Source organism: Onychostruthus taczanowskii, unplaced genomic scaffold, assembly GCF_017590055.1.
Source record: "Onychostruthus taczanowskii isolate IOZ18803 unplaced genomic scaffold, ASM1759005v1 scaffold39, whole genome shotgun sequence".
Taxonomy (NCBI): Eukaryota; Metazoa; Chordata; class Aves; order Passeriformes; family Passeridae; genus Onychostruthus; species Onychostruthus taczanowskii.
In genome coordinates this window covers 6,268,651-6,293,134 of record NW_024501348.1, presented here as the reverse complement: position 1 = coordinate 6,293,134, position 24,484 = coordinate 6,268,651, and the positions used below count along the sequence as shown (strand labels likewise).

Here is a 24,484-nt window from a genome sequence, read left to right as displayed (position 1 = left end):
TGGATATTTCCCGTAAAAAGCATCCTCCAAAACAAGCCACGCAAAGAAAATGCACTCAGCACAAAGCCAATGCTTTTGACGACTCATGGTGTTTCCATGAAAACATGAACCAAGGAATTTCTCTCCCTCTTTGCAAAGGTTGAGACATGCACATTCAGGCACATGCTCTGAATGGAGGTGCAGAAGACCCAGGCCAGGCAGACAGCAGACCCTGGAGAGAACTCCCCAGCAGAATCCTCACAAGTCACCCCAGGACTGTCATGCTGCCTTCACCTGACTGCCCAAGCCTTTACTGTCTGCGACCACGGCTCAGTCCCACACCACCCACCAAGGCCCAATTTCATGTTTCAGGCCTGAGCTGAAATCTATGTATTGTACAGAACCAGAACACAGTCAGTCACTGGAATCACAAGAAATAAAGCATGTTTTAAGCAACACCTTGATAAACTAGAGTGCATTCTTCAAGGCTGAACCAAAGAGCAGACTTTCAACTATTAATATTAGTTCCTGCCAGTCCTTATCTGAAGCCATTGCAAAAGTTTTCTCTTTTCTCATGTTATTCAGGTGCCACAAAATAACGGGATAAAAGACAGAAATGCTTTTACCGTGCTAAAGAAATAGTATTCTATTTCATTAGAAATAAAAACAAGAGAAAAAAAGGAGAAATCAAGACAGAGAATGAAAGAGGAATAGAAAAAGAAAAACAGAAAAACAGAACAACAGAAAGAGAAAAACCAAAGAACAGAAAAAGAGGAAAATATAGAAAAACAGAAAAGAGAACAGAAAGCAGAATTGTTGCTAGAACAACAGACACCTCACCTGAGGAGTGGAAAATATAGAAAAACAGAAAAGAGAACAGAAAGCAGAATTGTTGCTAGAACAGGCACCTCACCTGAGGAGCATCTTCATCTCCAGCACTCTTCACATCCAGCTTCCTTTCCTCCAAGCAAAGCTTACAAGTTCTGAAGAACTAGTGTAATTAGAGTCCATTCTGGTATCTGAAAGCTGCTACAAAAATGGTTTGTTTGTTTTTTTTTTTTTGTTCCATGATACACACTGTAGTTCAGGAAGAATTTTACTGACAGCAAAGACTTTCTAGGTAGAGTTTGTGTCAGATAGCACTCTCAAACAAGAAACATCTCACACAAGCCATCAGAGGGACTCCCAAACTCAGAAGAACTTCTCTGCTGGATCATTGCTAAATCCCTTTCATTTCAAACACACATTGTATGTTTGTGAATTTGTCGGCCTTCTACAATTAATGAAGTTTTTTCTTAAGGTTAGACACCTGAAACACTACAAAAATAGTCCCTCCCCTCTTGGCATTTCTCAGGTCTGCCACATCTAGAGCCTTGACAGAAGGGATTAATTTTGTATGCCTCAACATCTCACTTGACCATGTTCCAGCACATCAGGCAATAGAGAGAGAAAACCTTTCCCTTCAGTTTAAGTAGCAGGCACCTCAGTGGAGTTTTACAAATTTTTCCTGGAGTAAAAACGATGGAATACATTCCAGGATCATTTGATACCTTAATTGACAGCTCCTGTTACTACAAAGTGTCTCTGGTGACATCATGCAAGTCAAGGATTAAGGGTTTAAATTATTTATTCCAGTGTAAATCTTTTACCTTTATATTTAGAATATGATCTAACAAAGCAGTGTTCTGTTCTGACTTGTCTTTACATCAGAGCTAGCAATTGTTTGGATAACGAGGAGAGTTCAGGCTGCCAAGGAGCTGCAGAAGAACATTTCAATTGTAGAACAATCAATGAATACAATCAAGTTGAATGTTGTCAAAAGAGCTCGGAGTCTCTTTTCATATTAAAAAAAAAAAAAAAAAAGGAGGGGCAGGTATGGGGACAAAAAAATGGACACATTTAAAATGAACCATTTTGAACTTCAAAACATGCAGCTAAAATATCCTATCACCACCTACAAATGATGCCAACCACAGGGTGGGGGATAGGGAATTCAGTATTTTTTTTGTCAATGTCAATTTTGTTCTGTGAAAGGTTGCACAATCAGTCCTAATATGGAAATTTCATTCAACAATACTGTCAGATTAGTCACTAAAAACAACCTCTATCCTTGAGGAACAAAAGTAGCAAAGATTCTACAATCGACTGAAGTCTCCCACTTTACTTACATTTTCATTTTCAAAATACAGTGCAGAAAAGTTATGCATTCCTCAAATGCCTTGATACAGTATCAGCAAGTCCTGAAGGTAGTGCAGTATTATTAAAATTTTATAGGTTTTTTTCCTCCATTTGAAGGAGGAAAATTCACAAGTTTTACTTATCCCTCTATTTTTTAAGAAGTTACTGAAGTTGGGGATAATGAATGATGAAGGAGAAAAGACAAAATGCTTATTCAAGGAAACTGTTTCAGAGGATGGTTCATTTGTCTTTGAGATAAAACAAATACTTCACAGAATCCTTTTGTTAAAATTGTACTTCTTACACTGAATAGCTGCAATGCATCTCTTTACCTTAAAAATCTATATGTGAAATATTGTTTATTACTGCAAACTCTGATGTGCTGCATTATGTTCACTAGAGCCTGGGAATTCAACCCTGTCTTGGTGCAACTGAAAGGAGTTAACAGCCCAGAAATGACAAAATGTGATTAGAGCTGAATTCTGTGTGTTTGGCATAATGAAACAAGACCACAAAGTTGGGCATCTGAGCTAGAAAATGACAGTTTTCTGTGACACATTTTAGCCTTAACAAAGCTGTTCAATCACAGCAGTTTAGTGTTTTCAATGCCAGAAGAGTGGTACACTGACCATTCCTCACTTTTGTTTATGAATATTACATATAACCCATGATGATGCCTAAACAAACTGTGACAGTAACACCACAACCTGAAAGCAGTCAAGCTCTTTGGCATGGTGGAAACATCAATCCTCTTAAAATTTCAGGAGAATGAGATTTTCAATGGCTTATTTTGAAAAAAAAAAAAAAAAAAAAAAGCAAATTAGCAAATTTATAATAATTTTACACTTGATAATAAATTAGTTCCCACCTGGAAAGGCCTGCTGCTTCTAGTTATTTCTCACTTTACATAAGCTTTCTTTTAAACTAGAGGATAGTTTCAGCAGGCCCTAAGACCCTTTAGTGCATCAAGTAAAGCCCTTAATGCAAGTATTACCATCAGTTTAGTGAAAGAATTACCAGTAGAATTCAAAACAGAACTAAAACCTACATCTTTCCTGGCCTGTGTAGCTTCAAAATGTCTGCAGTTCTTGTTTCAGACACAAAAGAAATACTTATCAATTACTCTAGTTACCTTAATAAATGATGATATATAGACAGCACATAAAAGTACACTAACTTTGTATAAATCAAGATTTTATGGTTTATTGTGTTTTTTTACAGTTTTTGTGGGGAATTTTTTTTGGTGTAGCTTGACCTGAAATCATTAAGACATATCTACATCACTTTTTTCAAGATTCTTTTATCACACAGTGATCAATTTTTTACATTCATTTTCTGTAGATCTCTCCATTCCAGTTTTCCAGAGTTCATGAGTACTGATATTACTGAGGAAGCACAAGTTCAAACACACCTATACAAACAAGACAAACTAGACAAAATATTGCAGATAAGGCTACCTTTTTTTTTCTTTTTTTTTTTTTTTTTTTTGTATCTATAAATTTGTTTCAACCAGGCACAGAGAACTTTGGAACACAATATTGAAAGCCATCTATGATAATCTTTGCAGCTCAGGTATTTGCAAATTTCCCAGCCAAGCACTCGCCCCTACAGCTTCAACAACATATACACTGATCTTTTATTTCCTCAGCACTTCAAGTGAATCATCCCCAAACACAGTGGCTCTAAAACCATCCCATATTTACTAGAGTAAGACTATAGATGGGCTAATTCAGTGGCACCAGGTTCTCTTGAGCTGTGTGCTTTACTTCAAGACAGAGCTGGCTGCTCCAAGGCGGGGCTCACTCACAGCAGTGACAAACATGCACAGCTGAGCCAAGCACAGGCCATGGCCGGGCACAGCCAGGGGCACAACAGGGGAACGTGCTGGCCACAGCAACCAGAGAACCAGCACTTGCACACAAAACTTAAGAAAAACTGCATTGTCAAACTGTACTTTTACAGTTCAAGTTCAAGCACAAACTTTTTCCCAATATTCCCAATTTCCAAGAAAGGTCTGAAGGACACACCCCTAAACTTTAAAGGTGTTTAATTCTGCACATTCAATTCCACGTTAAATCACAAAATAAACACTTGTTTTTCACCTGTTAATTTAACAAAAAACCCTTACAACTTAAGATTAGCAAATACATTCCCAATCTACAGCCTCACGTAACATTACTAATTTTAGATGTCATTAAAGAAATGCTGTGAAAACATACATACAATAGATACTGTGGGTAAAGGACACAGTGAACACATTATTCCATTCTCTCTAACAAATACCTAGTGATTATGGGCAGTGTTTTAATGCTGATGTTAAAAATTACACGATTCCTATTCTTCCAGTCCTGTTTTACTTGTAAGAAGAATTACAATTTCAAAAGTGCACACATAGCTGTGAGAACTGTGGAAGAGAAGACTGTGAAGAGTACAAATTAGTGCTTGTTCCACATAGGTGCTGCCATAGGTCCCTGTGGAGCCCTTTCAACGGTCACAAATTCTTCAGGGTTGTCAAAAGCTTCGTAGTGGACTAATAAGTCTTGAATAGCACACTCCTCAATCTGAAAGGAAAAAAAGAGCATGTAGGTCAGTGTCAGATCTGCATTTACACCAGAGGCATGGTTGTGAACTGGCTTTACTTGTCCTGAATGAATGAATCAGACCTCCTAATCAGGAGGGAGTAGTAGATGATACATTCTTCAGACAGCTGGAAGAAACCTCATGTTTTCAGATCCTGCTCCTCCTAGGAAATTTGAGGTACCTTGAGATCTGCTGGAAAGGCAAGAGAGTTGGACACAAACACTCTAAGACGTCTCCCCATTGGTGAAAAATTCTTAACACAGGTGATGAAGGAGGTGATCAAGGGAGACATTCTGATGGATCTCATACTCCAAAAAAAAAAAAAAAAGACTGATCAGGGATGTGAAGGTTGAGGGCAGTCTTGGCTGCAATGACAATGAGATGCTGGAATTCAGGATCCTGAAAGCTGGGAACAAGAGAAATAGGAAACAATCTGGGACTTCAGAAGAGAAGTCTATGAAGACATCTGCTTAGAAAAATTCATGGGATTTGGCCCCAGAAAGAAGAAAGGTCCAGGACTTCTGGTTTAAAGATCACCTCTGCCAAGCTCAAGAAAAGGCCATGCCAATGAGCTTCCTAGCCAAGTAAAAATGGCAGGAGAACTGCACAGCTGAAAAGAACAACAGTTAATTCCTGACAAAACCCAAACAAAAAGGAAGTATACAAGATGTGGAAGCAGAGAAAAGTGACAAAGAAGGAAACAGAGACACTGTGTGACCACACAGGACAATAACTAAGAAAGTCAAATCCATCTGTACTGAAATCTGGCAAGGAATATAAAGGGCAGAAAAACAGGCTACAGCAGCAAAAAAAACCCCAACATGGATCCACTACTGAATGAAAAAGACGTGGAAAAGGCTGGGGGACCTTCATCTTGGTCTTAAGTGTAAAGATCATGTCTCTAGTAGAGCCAGGCCCAGGAGATCAGAGCCAGCCAAAACAACTGCAAGACCACTCTCAAAAAAACCTTTGAAAAATTATTGTAAGAAAGGTTGATTCCTGAGGACTAGAAGAAATCAAATGCCATTCCTACCTTCAAGAAGGACAAGAGGATCTGAATGACCACTAGGTGATTCCTGGGAAAATGGTATAGCTTAAATTTTAACTAAGAGTTTAAGTGGATAAGCTTAAGAACAGACCTCATATGTGAGACAGACTGAAAAGTGGCAGAACTGATGATCTCAAAGGGCTGTGACCAGTGGCACAAAGTCCACCACACCAACACTGAGACTAGGGCCAGTACTGTTTAACATCATCAACTACCCACACAAAGAGACACGGTGCACCCTCAGCAAGGTTGCAAGCAGTAGAGAATGGGAAGGAGTGGCTGATGTACCAGAGAGCTGTACTGCCAGAGAGACCCAGAGAATGCTGAAGAAATGGGCTACAAGGAATCTCATGAAGTTCAAGAAAGGGAAACACAAAATCCAGCTCCTGGGAAGAAAAACTCCAGACACCAGTACACACTGGGAGCTGAAAAGTTGGAAAGCAGCCTAGCATAAAAGGAGCTGGGGTCCTGGTGGACAATTTAGCCTTTTAGCCAGCAGTGCATTTATACTGCAAAGGAGAGTGACAGCCTCCTGTGCTCCTCCGCAGAGGGGCAGCACTGCCAGAAAAATGAGAGAGATGATACTTTCTCTCTACCCAGCACTGGTAAGACACACTTGAAGTCCTGGGTCCACTTCTTGACCTCCCAGTACAAGACAAACATGGATATAATGAACAGTCCAGTGACATGGCATAAAAATGATTAAGAGCCCAGTGCATCTGACACTGAGGAGATGCCAGGCACACTGAACTTGTTTAACGTGGATAAAAGAAGGCTTAGGGTGATCTTATCAAATTGTATAAATATCTGCTAGGAGAGAATAAAGACAACTGACCCACGCTCTTCTAAGTGATACCCAAAGATGGAAGAGGCAATGGGCACAGATTGAAAACAGAAAATTGCATTTAAAAATCTTTTCTCATGTGAGAGTGGTCCCTGGAACAGGTTTTCTAGAGAGGCTATTAGTCTTCATCCTTGCAGATAAAAAAAGGCTGCCTGGTATTGAGAAACCTGCTCTAAACCTGCTCTGAGCAGGGGTTTGGATTAGACAATTTCCAAACTCAACCATTCTCTGATGCTGCAAATACATTTATCACAGACTCATCCATTTTGACTTTAACAGCCCTTATCAAATAGCAGTGTGAAGTTATTATTAAATTATAGTTAATATTATTATGTAAATGACATGTACTAATACATAATTAATACTAATAACTGATCTCTGAAAGAGCCACTGGAAACTCCTCATGTTACTTTAGAGCAGCAGTAACTTAGCCCTTTACCTGGATCAACGCCAAAGGTTTTTCTCTGCTCCTAATAAGAGCAGCTTCTTGCTGGAGTTCTTCCTCTACAATAGCTGAGAACATGACAGGTGCTATCACAGGAGAGCTGGCTGGTGATGCTGCTGACCAAGGACTGCAAAAAAAAAAAAAATCAAAAAACCAAGCAACATTATGAGGCAACATCAAGGTCAGCACAAGACACAGTAAAAAAGTTCCAGAACCTAAGCCACTACCAAACTTACTTATGACTCTCCAGCTGTGGAGAATCCAGAACATGGTCCTCCAGACCTGGGTTACTTCTAGTGTTGCACCTAGAGAGAGGTAGGAAAGGAAAGAAAAAGACATTGGCAGAGCACTGTCCTACATCATATTGTGAAATACAAAATTGCAGTAGGAAATTACAACAAACGTGTAGGATTTTTACAGAGGAAAGGCATTAAGATATAATGTGGAATTTGTTTTTAAGTGTGATACTGAGACTGAAAGAGACACTGATTCTCATTTCTAACTACCAGACCCTAACAGAATTTCATCCTGGGCATTAATTCTGGAATTTTCTAACATTTGAGGATTTGAAAAAAGGAGTTTCATTTCTGATTATTTTAAAAAAAAAAAAAAAAAAGGCTCTTTCGCTTTTTTACATGTAAATTGGCCAACTGAGTTATGCAATAAAAACACTACCTATAAAAGTTCACAATTAATATGAAAGAACAAAAATTTCAAGTTAAAAAGATGAAAATTCAAGATAAAAAACTGAACTGTCCTGAATTCAAAGTGTTTCATGCAAAAGAGTCAGTGCTACAATCTTACGAGAGTAAATTCTCTGAGTGCAAACCCAGAAATTATGGACTTTCAGTACATATTCTGTAACCACCTCTCACATTCACAAGAACAGCGTAAAACTAAAATTAAGAGAATAGAAAAATGAATCTGGAAATATTTGTATAGTTGCCAACAGGAAGATATTTTATTCAACTGCAAAATGTTAACCTCTCCACAAAAACAATTTCACATTTGTTACACTGTATTCACTAAGAGACAAGTATATTTGTCAGAAAAATCTTACACCAGTAGGAAGAAAGGACCCTATTGTCATTACTTGATACCTATCTTTGACAGGATAGCTCTGCAATTTCCAGAACCTTAAAAAAGTGTTACAGCATAATGTGACATGCTGGAAAACGTTTTTTGAATTATTCTATGGCACTGCAAACTACTCTTAAGGGTGTTGCTATTTCAATAAGTCACTCTCAATTTTCTTTAATACTTTGGTAATCCTTTGTAAGTGACCACAAGCTCTTGGATAAAACAGAAAAAAATCTATAGAAAGTTAAGAGAATTCCAGTAACTACCAAGTTCTCTCTCTGAAATATTTTCCCCAGAACACAATTCCAAGGATAACAAAAAACATGATTCCTACTGCTAAGTAGTAAGGGCAAGATCTCAAAATATCTGAAATCCAACATCCATCATCAAAAATGAATTTAAATTAATTGTGTTGAGCTTTTTGTCACAAAACATAATTCTTCCCACAAAACAAACAATGCACATTGCCAGGTCATGCATCTTTGTACTCAGTCTGAAAAATATGAACTGAGTAAATGGACTATGAGATGGGTGGAAAATGGTCTGGAAATGGATTAGCTGTATAAAGTCCAAGGGGAAACCAACTAGTGGGGGTCCTCAGGGACTGATACTGGAACCAATCCTGTTAAGCATCTTTGGTAGAACACAGTAGAACAGAACAGACCCTCAGCAGGCCACAGCTGGCTGTGGAGCGGTTGGGGATGGTGCACATTCTGCATGCCAGGCTGCCTTTCAGAAGCCCTCAAGAGGCTGGAAAAATGGGCAACTGAGAACCAATGAATTTCACAGGCAAGTGCAAAGTCCTGTATTTGGAAGACAAGGCAGTAGAGGCCAGGACTGACTGGCTAGAAAGCAGCAGAGAGAAAGCAGAACCTGCAGAGTCCTGGCTGACAAGTGGAAGAAGTTACCAGCAAGCGCCTCTGCAGCAGACACAGGCTGTGCTAGCAATACTATAGCAAGGCAGGCAGAGGAAGTGATTCCTCCCCTTTATGTTGCATTTCTTCATCTACATACAGAGTATCAGTCTCAATTTTGGGCTCCACGATACAAGAAGGATGCTGTCAGGTTGGAACAAGACCAGGATTTTGAAAATGTGTTTTGTTAATCCTAAAGGGAGGCAGCAAAGGGGAGATTCTCTGCTGTCAACTACTTAACTGAAGGACAGAGAAAAGATGAATCAAGAATCTTCTTAGAGGTGCACGATGACAGATTAGAGGCAACATACACAAGAGGCAGAATAGTAAATCCCAGATAGATAAAAGGAAAAATAAAAATATTATACAAAGATGATTATCTACTGAAACATGTTGCCCAAAAAGTCTGGGATATCTTCACACTTGGAAGCAGTCAGAACTCAACCAGACCAGGTCCTGAGTAACATGTCCTAGTTTCACTTACTTTAGTAGAAGGCTAAACTACAGAACCAAAATTATTCTGTGATTTCAAAGCAGGGCACTATTTCTTAGCTGTATCCAGCTCTGAGGTCCTCAGCACAAAAACCATGTGGACCTTCCTGCAAGTCCAGAGCAGACCACCAAGATGATTAGAGGTATGGAGCACCTCTCCATCCAAGGAAAAGCTGAGAGAATTGGGTTTGTTCTACCTAGAAGAGAGAAGGCTTCAGAGTGACTTAACTATTGCCTTCCAATACATGAAGGGACTCTGCAAGAAAGTGGAGAGGGATGTTTTACAAACACATGTAGTGTCAGGACAAGGCTTCAAACTGAAAGAGTGCAGGTCTAGTTTAGATATTAGGATGAAGTTCTTCACTCTGAAGGTGAAGCACTGGAACAGGTCCCCCAGGGAAGCTGTGGATGCCCCATCCCTGCAAGTGTTCAAGGCTTTTACTGAACTTAAAGATAACAACACTGAAAAGCAGAAAAGAACCAAAGAAAAGGAAGACAAAGAAGAGATGAAGGCAGCTTTCTGTGCTTTTATACTGATATTAACTCTCAATTTCATCTCTTTTTCCACCTGCTTTAATAATACTCACCATCCAGCACATTTCACAGTACCTGATTTGACAGCTACACTCTTCTTTCCATTCCCAATCCAAAGAACTCACAGTATTGCTATAAATGAGCCCATCTGAACTGTTACACTTAACAAACCTGATGACTTCTATACAAACAAACAAGCCAAAACGCCCAAATAACAACCAAAAAAAAATCACCTCAAACAGGAATTTCCCAAAACTGGAATTAATAGCTCCAGCATCGCAGCATACTCTACTGATCAATTAAAAGGTAAGTAAATACCTATATCATCCCCCTGATTTAAAGCCAATGGGGCTTTAAACGTAGGAAGAAGTCCAGGTATTTTAAAGCTGTTGGTACATACGTACATCTATGTTTCTTGCTAACGAGACACTCAGTCCAGATATTAAATCAATTGCAGATATTTCAACATGCTAAATTAATTCCTCAGCTGGCATCAAAATGACTAGAAATGGAATACACAGGAAATGTGAAGCTAGCATATACAGAAAAATGAAAAAAGAGCCACAAAAATATAGAACTTGGAAATCTGGAAGTCTTAGAAATTAAGACTGATGCAGACACATAAATGGTTCTGCATGGAAATAAACCAGCCAAGTATCATCAGTACTGAACCAAACTGATTAACTCAGCTGGCTGAACTTGCCATGACTCTCGTGCAGCCACCAAAAAGTCCCAGCCCTCAGCTCCCTAATGTTTCTTGAGTATTTGTTCCTGAGACGCCAGGTCAGATTTGGTGCCCCCCCTGATCTAATAACTGCTCTCAGGAAAAGAACACAAAGGCTGGTCTCCTGCAGAACCCTCCTGGGTTTTGCTATACCATTTGAGTCATGAGCTACATATTAGCTCATTATTAGCCACGACAGAACTAGGCCATTCCCACACAAAGGCGCAAATACTTGTTTCCACTAAGACGCTTCACTGCTCCCTGGAGTAACGCCGTGAAGACAACTCAGGCTGCCACAACTAAGTTAAGTCATGTTAGGCCTATGCTTTTAGCTTGCACTATGAGCTACACATGCACAGCATAACTCCCAAGGCAGAGGTGCCCCTGGAAACAACACAGCCACATCCACATGCCCCATCTCTCGGAATGATCTGCCTCTGGATTAAATGCAGTTCAAATCACCACAATTCATAACATGGTTTACCTAAAAAAAAATCTGTACTGCAAAAACTGGAAAGTGTTAGTAATAGAAGCATGTTTACATCACCATCCAAAATACCCTCAGCCAGCTATATAAGAGAAACCTGTCACTTTAATTAGTGCACAGTTTATCCAAAGGAGGAAGACAAAGCAGGAACGTTAAGTCATGTAAGTACCTTCAGTGTCCCATCACCAAGTCTGACATCAAAAGATGAGGACTGCTTATGCTCTACGCCTGTGTAATTTCCTCCCCTTAAAAAGGAAGGGGTAAGGGTGTGGATAATTAATCTTCACAGAAATAGCCCTTAAATGCCACAGGTAAAAAATCAGAGCCTACTGTGACAAAACTGTACAGTCAAAAACTAAAATTACCTCAAACTAGAAACTCTACTCCTAAGTTTCAGATGGAGGAACAGTGACCTAGGGTCTTTACACCTACTAGAAAAGAATAAGCATCTTCAGACACAATTCAAAAACAACCTGAAATCGCTTTGGAGGGGCCATCTTTTCGAAGTGATGATAGTCAATTTAGCCATCTACTAGGCTTCCACTAGCTTAATGTATCATCTTCAGACATTTAATATATTAGACCGGGATTCAGCTCTAATAGTCCACTTTGAGAGCATGTAGACTGGGCAGACTGTGCAGATGAGACAGGGCAATGCAAAAGGAAAAGAAATGACTTCATGAAGATTACAGAGCTGTTGTGGTAAAGCTAATAATAGCATCTAGTGCAAATTCTCTTACTACCAGCCCCTGGCATCAGCCATATGATGAAAAGTTTTATTCTTGTCCTAGCAACAAAATGCACAATACCTGTTCTGCAGATTTGTGTTTCATATCCCCACACCTCCACTCACCACAGTAACTTCAGTTTTATCACTCTGTTCCTGAGGAATGCCTCCGCATCACACACACTCCAAATGCCTCCTACCTTTCTCCTCAGACACTATCCCACACACAATGTTCCTACATTTCTATCCTCATTTTATTCTTTATATAGCAGTGAAAAATGTACTACTTCTGTCCTAGGGAAACACCAGTTTTTATACAAGTTGAACAACCAAAAGTGAGGCCCAACAGATCTTTCTTTTCCTCACAGAGGAGTCAGTTATTGGAGGAACAGGAGCTCATAAAAAAACCAGCCAGATAATGACACAGCTCCTTGTGCACCAACAGCCCTGCAAACGTCTCCCTCAGCACAGCTGTGTAAACTTGAGTCAGATTGCTCTAAAGTTGTGTTGTAAGAAGAGTTGTGTGAAGGATTACAGAAGCTCCCCCTCTTTACTCAAGAGCTGCATTTAAGCTCAGTCCCTCAGGCCTTTCTTGAGCTATGCTGCAGCTATGGCCAAGCCCAGCTTTGCTGTTCCTGACCCTGACTTGATTTGCAGGTTTGACATCATCCTTGCCTGATCCCAATGCACCGGTCTGTGCTCACTGACTGTGGCTCATCCAGGTTTCTGCCACAAAGCCTGCAGTGCTCACCTCCCTCTGGCACACTGGGGCTGTGCCTTTGCTAGGGAAGTCACCAGCCAGCCAATTGTGCTGTCACACTTGGGTTCCCTACCACTGTGGGTCAGCAGGTCTGCAGTACCTCCAGAGAGTAGGTGGCAGAGTCTGTAAGATTTTCAGGCTCTCTGTTTTGTAAATATATTTGAAACATGTAACATTCAAAGTTACTGATGACAGGGAGGAGAGATGCAGGTGGGTGAGCAGTTCAGTCCTTCAGTTCAGACCTTCAAGAATAAGGATGAGATTCTTTCCTCAGCTTACACAGTTATTTTAACCCAGAACAGCAATTCTGTTGGGGGTAGCAAGAGGATACATGGCTACAACATTTTGACCAAAGAGCAATATTGTCTAATAACTAGAGATATAATTCACGTGTACCTAATTTTTGTCCTGAGAACTGTAGCCCCACAGTAATTATAATTCACAGACATAACCAGTGCATCAATGTTTCCATAAGCCTGCTTAATCCACTAAAAACTGCACTTAAACAATAAAGTCATCTTACAAGAAAACTCAGATTAGGAAATGCCAAAACTGTGTTTGAATAGTTTTATTCACTTAGTGTTTACATAGAAATACTCCGTAGCAAAATGTTTCATGGATGCCATATCTGAATGCTCATGAGTATCTAATTACTGCAGAGGTTAGAAAATACTGGTTTATCACTTTATACATAGATACATATGCAAACAAATTCAGATTTGTTTTGTTTGGAGATTGAAGTTTACATATATATATATAAACATGTATGTATCCCTCTATATGGATACAAACACTTTGAAACTCAAACAAAGTATTATCAGTGGCATTAAATTGGTTAAGTCTTTAAGCTTTCTATTCTTAAGAATATTTCATTCATAAAATCTTATTAACAGAATCATCAAAAGAATGCTCTTTTTAAATGACAATTTTATTCTTATTTCAGCAGAATTTGCAGGTCATTATGCTTCTTGTACAATGGTTGACCAATCAGAAAAAAATGCATTCTTACCTTATGGTGTTTTGAACAGATGAATCCTCAGCTCCTTTATATCCACATCTTTTAGTACCAGTACCAGGTGAATTATTCACACTCATACATTTTTCTTCTTCCATCACAAGATCACGGAATGACTTTGGCAAAGCAGAATGTAATGAAGATGACCTTTTTTAGAAACAAAAATGAAACAAAACAAATGCACTTGGTACTTGCATTTTCCAAGATCCCATATTATTCTGTGATTCAGATAGCAAAGAGGCCTTTCCACTTAAATATACAAATAAAAATACATTTATTACTAAAAATACACTGTTACTTAGGTTTTGTTTACTACCATTATCCTGCTAGACCTCATCTCTTAAAATAAGTCATTTTGGGTCATATAGATAAAGAACAGGAAATAAGTATCTGTGAAAACAGAGGAAGACAGAAGTTTTGAAATTTCATTAAAATAAAATTTAAAAAAAAAAGTAAACCCCACCCCTCCACCTATTCCCCCCACCTCATCCTCTTATAAAGCAATTTATTTTTTCATAGATGACTTATCTTAGACAAGCTGTACCTTTTCTAACACTCCTAGTCCTTGAAAAGTATTCTCAAAAATCACAATGCTCCAGATACTGTTGGTCTAACACAGGCAGTTGACCACCATGAAAGTCAAGTACAGCTGATCTTTTCTTCCCAAAATACTGAATGAGTTACTCATACCTGCTTGAGGCTCTATAAATCCCTTAATCCACAGTGAAGTTCAATAAAACTGATATCCTTAATTTTACTTTACTTGTCCAAGCACAAGTTACTGAATTAGAGCCTGCACATTATCTTTCAAAAATAAACCAGTAAGAAAATATAGCAATTTAGCATCTTGAGTATCATTAACACTTTCCAAACTCAAAACCTTTTTATTTACAGAATTCAAGGCAGTTACCATGAGTCCTTCTCTTACCTATCAAGGCTTTGGAATTAATTCTTCATAAAGTCTACAGAAGTAAAACAAGCTTTTTATACAATGCCAATTGTTTGTGCAACTGCCACAAGAAGAGCAGCATCTCAAGTCAAAGACTTTAAAGCTACATGTAGGTGGGACACAATCTGAGGTAACAAGGATGAAGGAATTTTAGAAGTGTAACATTGTATCTGGAATGTTACAACAAAAGAGCCTGAAACCTATGTATGATGTGTGATATTAAACCATCCTGGCTTAAGTTTGGATCCTTTTATTTTATTTAAATATTGGATAAGCAGCACAGAAGACAGAAAGCAGAATGAGAACCTCCAGCTACAGGGGCTCAGAGCCATTTTGTACATCCTGTATTCCTACCACCAGCTGGCACACAGAAGTTCAGGCAAGTGTTTGACCAGAGCTCCCCCAAACCTATTCGACTGAGTAGGCATATGGTCCATGGGATCTGCTGTCACAGAAGCTGTTTCTGCTAGCAACATTTAGAAGTAGTCTACTTTGATTTAATTTACCCATTTCCATGAAAATTCTGTACTGCAATCAGATCCACTTGTAACAGAGAGCCAAAAAAAATGCAACACACAAACAACATCTCCCAAAAAAATCAACTGTGTCATTCTCAGTTTGTGAACCTACCAAAACAATTATTCGTGGCTTAAAATGATTTGTCTGAAAAGTGGTACAAAATATTCCTAACATGTAAAAACTCTAAATTTCAGCTTATCCTGTCTGATGTATTGACATTTTTATGTAATTTGTAAAATTAGAAAAACTAATTTATACTTTTTTTTTCTTAAAAGATTTTGAATATGACTATGTTTCTCTAAGATGTAACCGCAAACCATCAAAGCATGAAGTTCCAAAACAGCTGATGTTAAGTATAAGGTGGAATACTGTCAACCTAGACAAACTGACAACCTAGACATCAGGATACACAATTTTTAGTTCTCAAGAGAGACTTCAAATTTCGTCATGCCACTGGTCTTGAAAAGCCATAGACTCTCTTGAGCTTAAAAAAGGCCCAAAACAAGTAAGCAACACTCCCACTTCCTCGACCAAAGTAGGTTTAGAGAACTAATAAAGTTAACATGCAGTTAACTTTAGACATTTTTTCAAAGTATTACTAGAGCAGCATTTTATTTTTCCCTTCTAATTTTCAGTTTTCTTCAAAGGAAGAAACAAAGGTTCGGTTTCCCAAAAAACTGTGAAACTGGAGGTTTCTCTTGGTGGAAAAGATAGGATATAGTGTATGACAGACTTTCAGTCAACCAAAAAAACCCAGAAGGTCCCACACCCTTCTGGCAAGTGTGCTTCACTGCATTCAACATCCAAGTTGAATATCTGATTTCACTGGAACACAACTTCTATGGCTTTCACTATACTGCAAGCGTGGAAAGCTCAATCGACTGCCAAATGCAGTCGATTAATAGTCCACTGTGAATTTACAGACTAACTCTGCAAATACAATATTAGAGTAAATGAGTAACAACCATTCTACCTTACACACAAAAATACTTTGAACAACTAGTAGGGGCAATCAAATAATTGATCACTTGCCTAAAGCAGCTTGAAGTTTATTCAATAAATGCTTTCTTCCAGCAGCAAGGCCTAATTTTAACACTTCATATAGCTCCCACTGGTTCTGTGCTTGAACTTTTGAGCTACTGGCATTTTCCAGATCAGCAGCCAGAGGAACGCAGGAGGAACTTGTGGAATCACGCACAGTGACCACATGAGTGTTAGACTGGATTCCATCCTCCTGAAATATACCCTAGCCTTTCCATCTAAGATGGTTTGTGTAACACAGTAGGCCCAGCTCTTTCCAAAAACGGTTTAATCAGAACCTTAAGAGCACAATATACTTTTTGGAGACATTTATCGAGGGATATTCAAAAATCAGTCTTTATTTGCTTTTTAAAAGCAAGGAAGAATTCATAGGCAGTTTGCAGTTTAAATAACACTCAATAGGTAAAGAATTATCTATCAGAGAGGAGATGAATAGTATGAATAAGTCAAACTGCTCAGGCAGAACCTGCCTTTCTTAAATCTATGCTGGCTAGACCTGACCATCTGGTTGTCCTGCATATGCCATGTTAACGCACTAAGGATGATCTGCCCCGTCAGCCTCCCTGGAGCTGAGGTCAGGCTGACAGGCCCATAGTTCCCCACACTCTCCTTCCAATCCTTCTTTAGATGGGTGTCATTTTGGCTCACCTCCAAACATCAGGGCCCTCTCTATTTGGCCAGGGCTGCTGGCAAGTGATTTAGAGTGGCTCAGTGGTCACTTTCACCAGCTCCCTTAGTACCCTTGGGTTGATCCCATCCAGCCTCATGGAGCTGTGTGTGTCTAAGAGGTGTAGCACATCATATAGCACATAATTCCCTTTGGATTATAGGGGATTCACTCCAGCCCATGGGTCTGGGTACTTGGAGAATGACTCATCTTACTATTAAAGACCGAGGCAAAGAAGACATCAGGTGCCTCAGGATTTACTTCATACTTTGCCACGGCACCTGATAAAAGGATGGAGAGTCTCCTTCACCTTCATTGTATTTCTATAAACAATTTTGTCTTTATTTTTTAGAATTCTGATATGGAATTGCCTTTATGAATAATTACAACATTAGTGGTGAGATTAAAAATAGTAGATAGAGTATCACTTTTTTAATATAATAGGATAGAATGACTCAGTGTTTACTGTGCTCATCAACATGTGATTCAACCATCAGTTTATCCTAGCAAATTTTAAGCCTCAGAGCTGTAACAGCCCTGCGACACCCCCATTAGCTAAGGCAAATAATTAACCTGCTGCTTGACCTGCAAAATCACCTGCGTAAAGCAGGTAGCATGTTCTTCAAAGCACTTGAGAGGACCAGTTTTAAGGACACAAATTCATCCACTCACTAGACTTCAGAAGATGAATCATGCAAACCTTGTTAAGGTCTCAATTATTGTTCAGAGATCAGGAAGAGTCTGAATCCTGAAATGCAAACCAACTCATTGTCTTTCCTCTTAAAAATAAAATTGTGGGCTTTGCCCAATATTATATCAGAACCAATTTAAGGGATGGGGGGAGTAAATGAGCCCCTAAATTTTAGTATTAGCTGTACATGGATGAAAATCAATTGAAAAGACAGAAAGCTTAAGAGTGACTGTGATGAGTATGCTGAAACCTTTGCTCCCACTGAGGTACAACCAAGTAAGCTACAGAGAGAGAAGACTGACAATTCTTCCAGGGTAACGGTACAAATGTAATCTGCAATAAAAGTCTAGACCTTCTTGAACAGGGAAAACTGGAGAAAAGGCCACATTTACTTAAATGAACATTAAATGAACATTTACTTCATGCTTAGAGCATGCAAATAGGTATTAATCCTCTGATAATCAAACCCATTAAATTTACATAGCTGAAACTTCTACATGTTTTGTTTATGCTTTTATCCAATACCAACAGTAAAAGTGAAGAACAAAGTATGACTTGGGCTAGCACTTCATTACATTTGTTATAAACCTAATTCACTGAATAGATAATAAACGATTTTTGCATTTGATACTATGATATTAACCCAAACCCTTAAATTGTATGTGATCAGCATTCAACGTAATTTTAAACCTCTATGCATCCTTCCACCACAAAAACTTCTAGGAGCATCCAATGCTCCCTCCAGCTCTGAGACACCTAGCTTTGTTATCCCTAATTTAGGTCAATTTTGCTCCAGTTCAAAGTTATTCCAGACCTTCCCCCAGGAAGGGCTAGCATTTTCCTTTGGTTTTGACAGAGAAAAAACAACATTCATAATGGTTTGCAATAACCTCTTCCTAATTAAGTTTCAGAGCTAGTTCTCCTTCTTCTATGATTTACTTGAACACCATCTGCAAATACAACATCGTACACAGGAAAGGACCAGATGGGATGCAGTCTTCTCACTCAGCAAAATTTCAAAGAACTGTTAAACTGCAACCACCACATTTCCCTACCCCCTTTGAATTTCTAGACTACTTCCAAATGTAGATACAAATAGTTCAGTCTGCCTATTCGAAGTAAAAACTCTCCAAAGAAAAAGAATTGATATTTGATTTATAACATACCACACATTCCCTAGTTTTGCAACTTTTGTGGGTGGAGGTGGTGCAGTTACTAGAGTGGTAGGCTCTGGGCTGCTAGCTGATCCATTATCTTTTGCTGCCAGGGCAATCATTTTCCTTTGCTTCTGAGAAAGCTTGATTCCATGAGACACCATTCTGCTGTGAATGGACATTGCAAAGAAAGAAGTTGTAAGATCCATGTCCTTTGAGATGACTCACCTTTAAACCTGCAAATTAAACTGAGAAGTAACTTATTTCCTAAACAAAAATACTTTGCTTAGAGAGCCAAAAGGCAAGAGGGTAACAAGGGCTCAGATGGCTGAGAAGCAAAAAAAAAAAAAAAAAAAAAAAAAAAAAAAAAAAGGATCAATTAATATCAAGAGTGACAGAAAGAAAACATCATAGAAATATTCTTCACATAGATGTCCATAAATGAAAACACGCAGAGTAGGAAACAAGTCACCAAAAGAGGACTACCACCAGATGAAGACTATTCTAATCTTGTGATTTTTTTAGAGACTGTCAAGCTTAGCTCCCTTAAACCAAAAATATTTATATATTAAAAAAATGTATACAACAGCATAGAGCCATTTTCTCTATCTGTAAAAATTTTCTTTTCTAAGCTATTTGGATTCTTCAGTCTTGGCTGTTTTGTTTGCAGTTTCTGAATCTATCTATCAAGCTAGCCTTTATCAGGTTCCACGAGTACTGTCCTAACTCTTCTTTATAAGAAAGCCACACCTGAAAGGTCATGAGAGTCACTTCCTCTTGTCTTCTCTTCCATATGTTGCCACTTAAACAACACTAGCTTTAACACACTGCCTTGTAAAAAAGCACATTTATTTCCCTGTGTCTTTTGGGATGCTTTTACAAGAAGGAACCACACTTGCTTCCGTCTGAAGAATTGTTAACTTCCAGACATGGTTTCTGGGAGAGGCCAGAGAATGCAAGTAAAGAAATGAACTTGTCAAATCCAGTACTTGTGCACAAATAATTTCCAAAGTTCTAGGGAGAAGAATTAATTCTTTTAGGTCAGAAACAGAAAGGCTCAGCAGGACAGGCCACTTATTTAAGATACTAGCTCACTTGCTCTTTTGCAGTAGTTGAGTAAAGACTAGAGTAAAATAAAGGGATACATTTTGTATGCTCAAAGAAAAACAACATAATGAAGTAAACAAAGCTGTTCAAAACCAAATAGGACAACTTTTCTCCTGCTTTTTTTAAACTGAATGGCCTAAACCACTAAGTAAATTCATAACAACCTAGGCCTATCACACTTTTTTATAGATTTTGGTTTTTTACCAACCTTGAATTTGCCTTTGGCATGGTTCCACATTTCTGCATACTTTCTTCAATTTCCATGATGGTTCTGAGATCCATAGCAGGAGGGCTGGCAGGGCTAAATGAAAAATAAAAAGTTACCTTACAAGGCACTGATTTTTACTTACACTCCACAGTTTCCTTCACTGAAATCCTCTAAATCATACATAGGATTGGTAACTGGTTGTATAATTTATGTCTGTTTCCTCAATTATGGCAAACCTCAAATAAAATGTTTCTGACAAAACTTTTATAAATATATACATATTTAAAAGCACACTATAAAAATACTTTCAAGATTCATAATAGTACAAAACAAAAAGATGTGAACTGTGATTACTTTAAAAAAATTAGAACCCTAAAAAATCAGATGCAAAAACTATGATTACTTAAAAAAATTAGATGCCTAAATAAGGATACTTATTTAGTAGTCAAATGCTCATGCTAAGTTATAGAGAGGCACTGCTTGCAGCTCTGAAGATTGAATTAGATCTCTCTTTGAAGTGCAGGATTCAAATTATTTCACATGATAAAACAGGTTTTGCACTCAGAGGGCTACACAAACATCAGTAACCTCAGGTATCAGTCTCTTTTTCATACACAAACTAATTTTAAACTTCCACAGAAATAAACACGAATTAAATCTATACATTCTCAAGCTTTACAAAAAACTATAAATTAAAATGTGTTTGCTTAAATCTTACTTTACATCTGTAAAGTAAGCTGCATTACAACTCAATTCAAGGACAAGCTTTGGAATAAAACATAAGAAGCACTTCCTCCATCTCTCCATAGAAATAAAAACAATACTCAATTTTTTATTATTGTACCAGTTAAAACTGTGGTGTTGATTTTTACAGCCCATTTAAGTCTAAAGGCCTAAAAAATCTCAAAGTACAGTGGAGTTTCTAAAGGCTTCAAACACGATATGATTCTACAAAAAACTCCTCAGTATTTTACACAGTATTAACCAAATGGGTGTTAGAAAAACAGGTAGAAGTACAGATGGAAGCAATTAAAAAAATAAGAATAATGTATACAGCATTGCTTTTCTCAATGAATAATTACAAAATGTTCTCCTTTTATTAAATTAAGATCTTGAGTTCACATGTCAAGTAATGTATGATCATTTTGAAGAGCAGATAGCTTTTTAGCCTGACTAGAACATTATTAGCCTTCACTACCAAGTGTAAACCAGTGACTGTAAGTATTACTGCACCTGAAACTGGTTGCTACCCAATTGGGAGAGCTTGCACAGTTGTGTCTGGCACTGGGAATGGACTGTGGAACAGACTGCGTCACTGCTGATGCTCCCTTGTATGACTTCATCTCCTTGTTAGGGTGAGAGGGTTTCATACCCTGACTGCATACTTTGTCCTTCATCTAAAGATCAGGTAGAAAATTGTTGAATAAACACTACAAGCACTAAATTTTATTTTCTTAATCAAATAAACAACAACTCCCCAAAGTTGTCTACTTCACCGTAAGTACAACAACTTCACAGAAAGAATAAAATACAAACTCTGCTTTTGATGGACTAGATAAACACAAACAAAAAAAAAAAATCGAACCTCAGTCCTCTCTGGATGAAATCCTTTTGTGAAGTCAGGGGACTGCAAGTCTCTGGGACTACCCACTCCTGCGTAACTGCCCTCAGAGTCAGATGTTAAGAGTTCTGGAAGGGAGTCTACTGAGTTAGCTTTATCCAGTTTTACTGAACCTAGAAATAAGAAAAGATAGTAGAACTATTAAATCATGAGAACTAGACTAAACAATGCTTAACAAACACAAAAATTATTCACACCATATGATGACTATAAAGCAATCAGAAGTTTACCTAGTCCAGAATTCTAGCCAGTGGTAAGTATAAGCAAATTTTCTGCTATCCTAAATATTTTTTTCAGAATAACATTACTCCCAGTTTTCTTCTTCTGTCTCACAATATACAAATAACAATTTCTTTTAAATTCTTCTACCATCTTCTCAATAAAAAGTGGATAATTTACTCTTTATGTTTCAGAAAACAAAAAAAAACAAAAAGAAAAACAAACAAAAAAAAAAAAAAAAAAAAAAAAAACCCCCCCAAACACAACACATTAACAGAAATGTTCCACGTGAGAAAATGTGCATTATCTTCATTTGATGAAATACATGTTTTTATCTGAACTTTGGGCACAATGACAAACACCCTTTCAAAAAACCGTTAATCTTAAGAATTCACTATTTAAATTCAATTATAGTGTTCACTAAGAAAGAAATAATCTAAGATTTCCTTCTTGAAATACAGAAATTGCATTGCATATTACACTTTATGTTCTGTTTTTATACCTGATAGGAATGTCTTTTCTACTGACCTGTAGAGGCTGGACTCTGAATAATATCTGATAGATTGTATCCTCCAGAGCTGTCAGACCGTTTTCTTGGCTTCTTTTTTGCCTTAGTTTTTGCTTTTTTGAAAAGGGCTTCCCTAATAGGAAAAAAACCAAAACCACAGAATGCATTAAAGCCAAAGAAACTGAGCTTCAGAACTACCCATGTCACTTTTCTCAGTCAGCAGCAGCAGCTGCCCTTCAAGCAGTAGTACCTGATCTCAGCACCTGGCACTAGCTGCCTGCTCCTGCTCTGCTTATGTACTGGCACAATCATTTCATAAATCATTTTGGGGGAAAAGAACAAGCCAGGAGGAAAAGAAAAAAACTCTTTCCAGTCTAGATCTAGCCTCTGGACTACTATACTCCACACAGACTTCTGCTGAGAGAGTGGAAAATGCAGCTGCTGCACAGGCTGGCACTGCCACCTAGGTCAGATTAGACCTGCTACAAATCACAGCAACTGACGTAAAGCAAACTACAGACAACTCTCCACTTTTGTCTCTCTTGCTTTCTCCTAAATTACTGAAGCTCAATAAATGCCACAGTAGGTGTAATTTCTCCCCATTATAAACACTGCCATTGCGATAACACTAATTTTACAATAAAGCAGATACAGGGTGATGTAACCTAAATGTCATGTGTTCCTCTTTATGCTATTAGGAAGAGTGAAATCAAATAAAAGACATCTTTCATTTTAACAAAACTACTAGATATTCATGATTACATGAAATGCAGCTATAGTGCACTATTTCAAGGCTTCTTTAAGCAGCTTTTTGTTAAGTAACTATATAACTACTTAATCACTGCTGCAGCACTACCTGACAGTACTTGGGGTGTCTGTTTTTTAATCCTTGGACTATGCAATTCTCTAGATGCTACCACCCAGCCTTGAAAAACACTGAAAGGCTTGATGTTGAATACAAAATAGCCTTCCAGTTTCCTTGATCTACTAGTTCTGACCTACACTAGTTTATTTAGTGCAACTTTTCCAACACAAGCGCTCAGAACAGTACACAATACTGCAGGTGAGTTTTCTTCTGCAGGCTGACATTTTATCCCACTATTTGGAAGCCTGTTACCAAGCCATCCTACCATACTACAAAGCTCTGTATTTCACTTGACAAGTCTGTTAATATTGACAGATTTAGATTATCACAATTTTTCAAGCAGATCTATAGTACATTCAAGTCTGTTTTTTCTCTTTTGATCTCTCCTAATGCAGTGAAATACAATGAACTACACAGTTGGTCTCACACATATACAGATACTCTCATCACATGCACAACCCCCAAACATCACTGTGAATGCTCATTTTGCAACCTTTACTCATATGCTATTTATAAACTGAAAGTGCTCTGATGTAGTTTTGCAACATTTTCAAAGACTTAAGGAAACTGAGAATGGTCTTTGAAATCTCATTTCTTAATCTTTCAATTCTGAACTTAAACGTAGTCAGGCACCAATGCAAATTAATACCACACACAGTTCATCTGGTGAAAAATATTGATGAAAAACAAACACTTACTGAGAATTTTGTTCTGTATTCATTTCTTCCCTTAAAATTACGAAGTTCTCTCCATCTTCAGGCTCAAAAGAACTTATGTCAGGTCCATCTGGATATGGAGTAATTACTCTCCTGACCATAGCTGGAATCTGCAGTTGTAAAAGTCCTTACTTTAAGTTTCACTGAAGTTGTATGCTAGCAAATTTATGTAAGAGGGCCAAAACCAATTCTCTTTTAAAACACGTTCACAGATCAGGTAATTAATTACTTAACAAGCTTATAAACTTAAATTATATCTTTAAGCAAAATTGGAGAAGTATCTTAAGTGACAGACTCAAAATGTCTATGTTTCATCTATTGCTAACTTATGGCAAAAAAAAAAACAAAAAAAACTTAAAGATTTTGCAAACACTTATCTTTTACAGTAAGTGAATACTGGATTATAATGGGT

At 37.9% G+C, this 24,484-nt stretch overlaps 1 protein-coding gene across 4 annotated transcripts in view; it reads right to left on the bottom strand.

Moving 5' to 3' along the window:
• Positions 1-3,334: 3,334 nt before the first annotated feature.
• Positions 3,335-24,484, bottom strand: part of IBTK (inhibitor of Bruton tyrosine kinase) — a 53,379-nt gene continuing 32,229 nt past the window's right edge. For 2 of the 4 annotated variants that reach the window (XM_041412318.1, XM_041412319.1), the window contains exons 20-29: positions 24,055-24,182; positions 22,512-22,624; positions 21,729-21,877; positions 21,377-21,540; positions 20,144-20,236; positions 18,841-18,996; positions 13,802-13,954; positions 7,311-7,379; positions 7,069-7,201; positions 3,335-4,718 (exon numbers count right to left, since the gene is read on the bottom strand). In XM_041412318.1, coding sequence (XP_041268252.1) covers positions 4,593-4,718; positions 7,069-7,201; positions 7,311-7,379; positions 13,802-13,954; positions 18,841-18,996; positions 20,144-20,236; positions 21,377-21,540; positions 21,729-21,877; positions 22,512-22,624; positions 24,055-24,182 — 1,284 coding nt within the window. In that variant the 3' untranslated portion in view covers positions 3,335-4,592. The remainder of the gene's footprint in view (positions 4,719-7,068; positions 7,202-7,310; positions 7,380-13,801; positions 13,955-18,840; positions 18,997-20,143; positions 20,237-21,376; positions 21,541-21,728; positions 21,878-22,511; positions 22,625-24,054; positions 24,183-24,484) is intronic. The other 2 variants (XM_041412320.1, XM_041412322.1) reach the window with 2 other exon arrangements.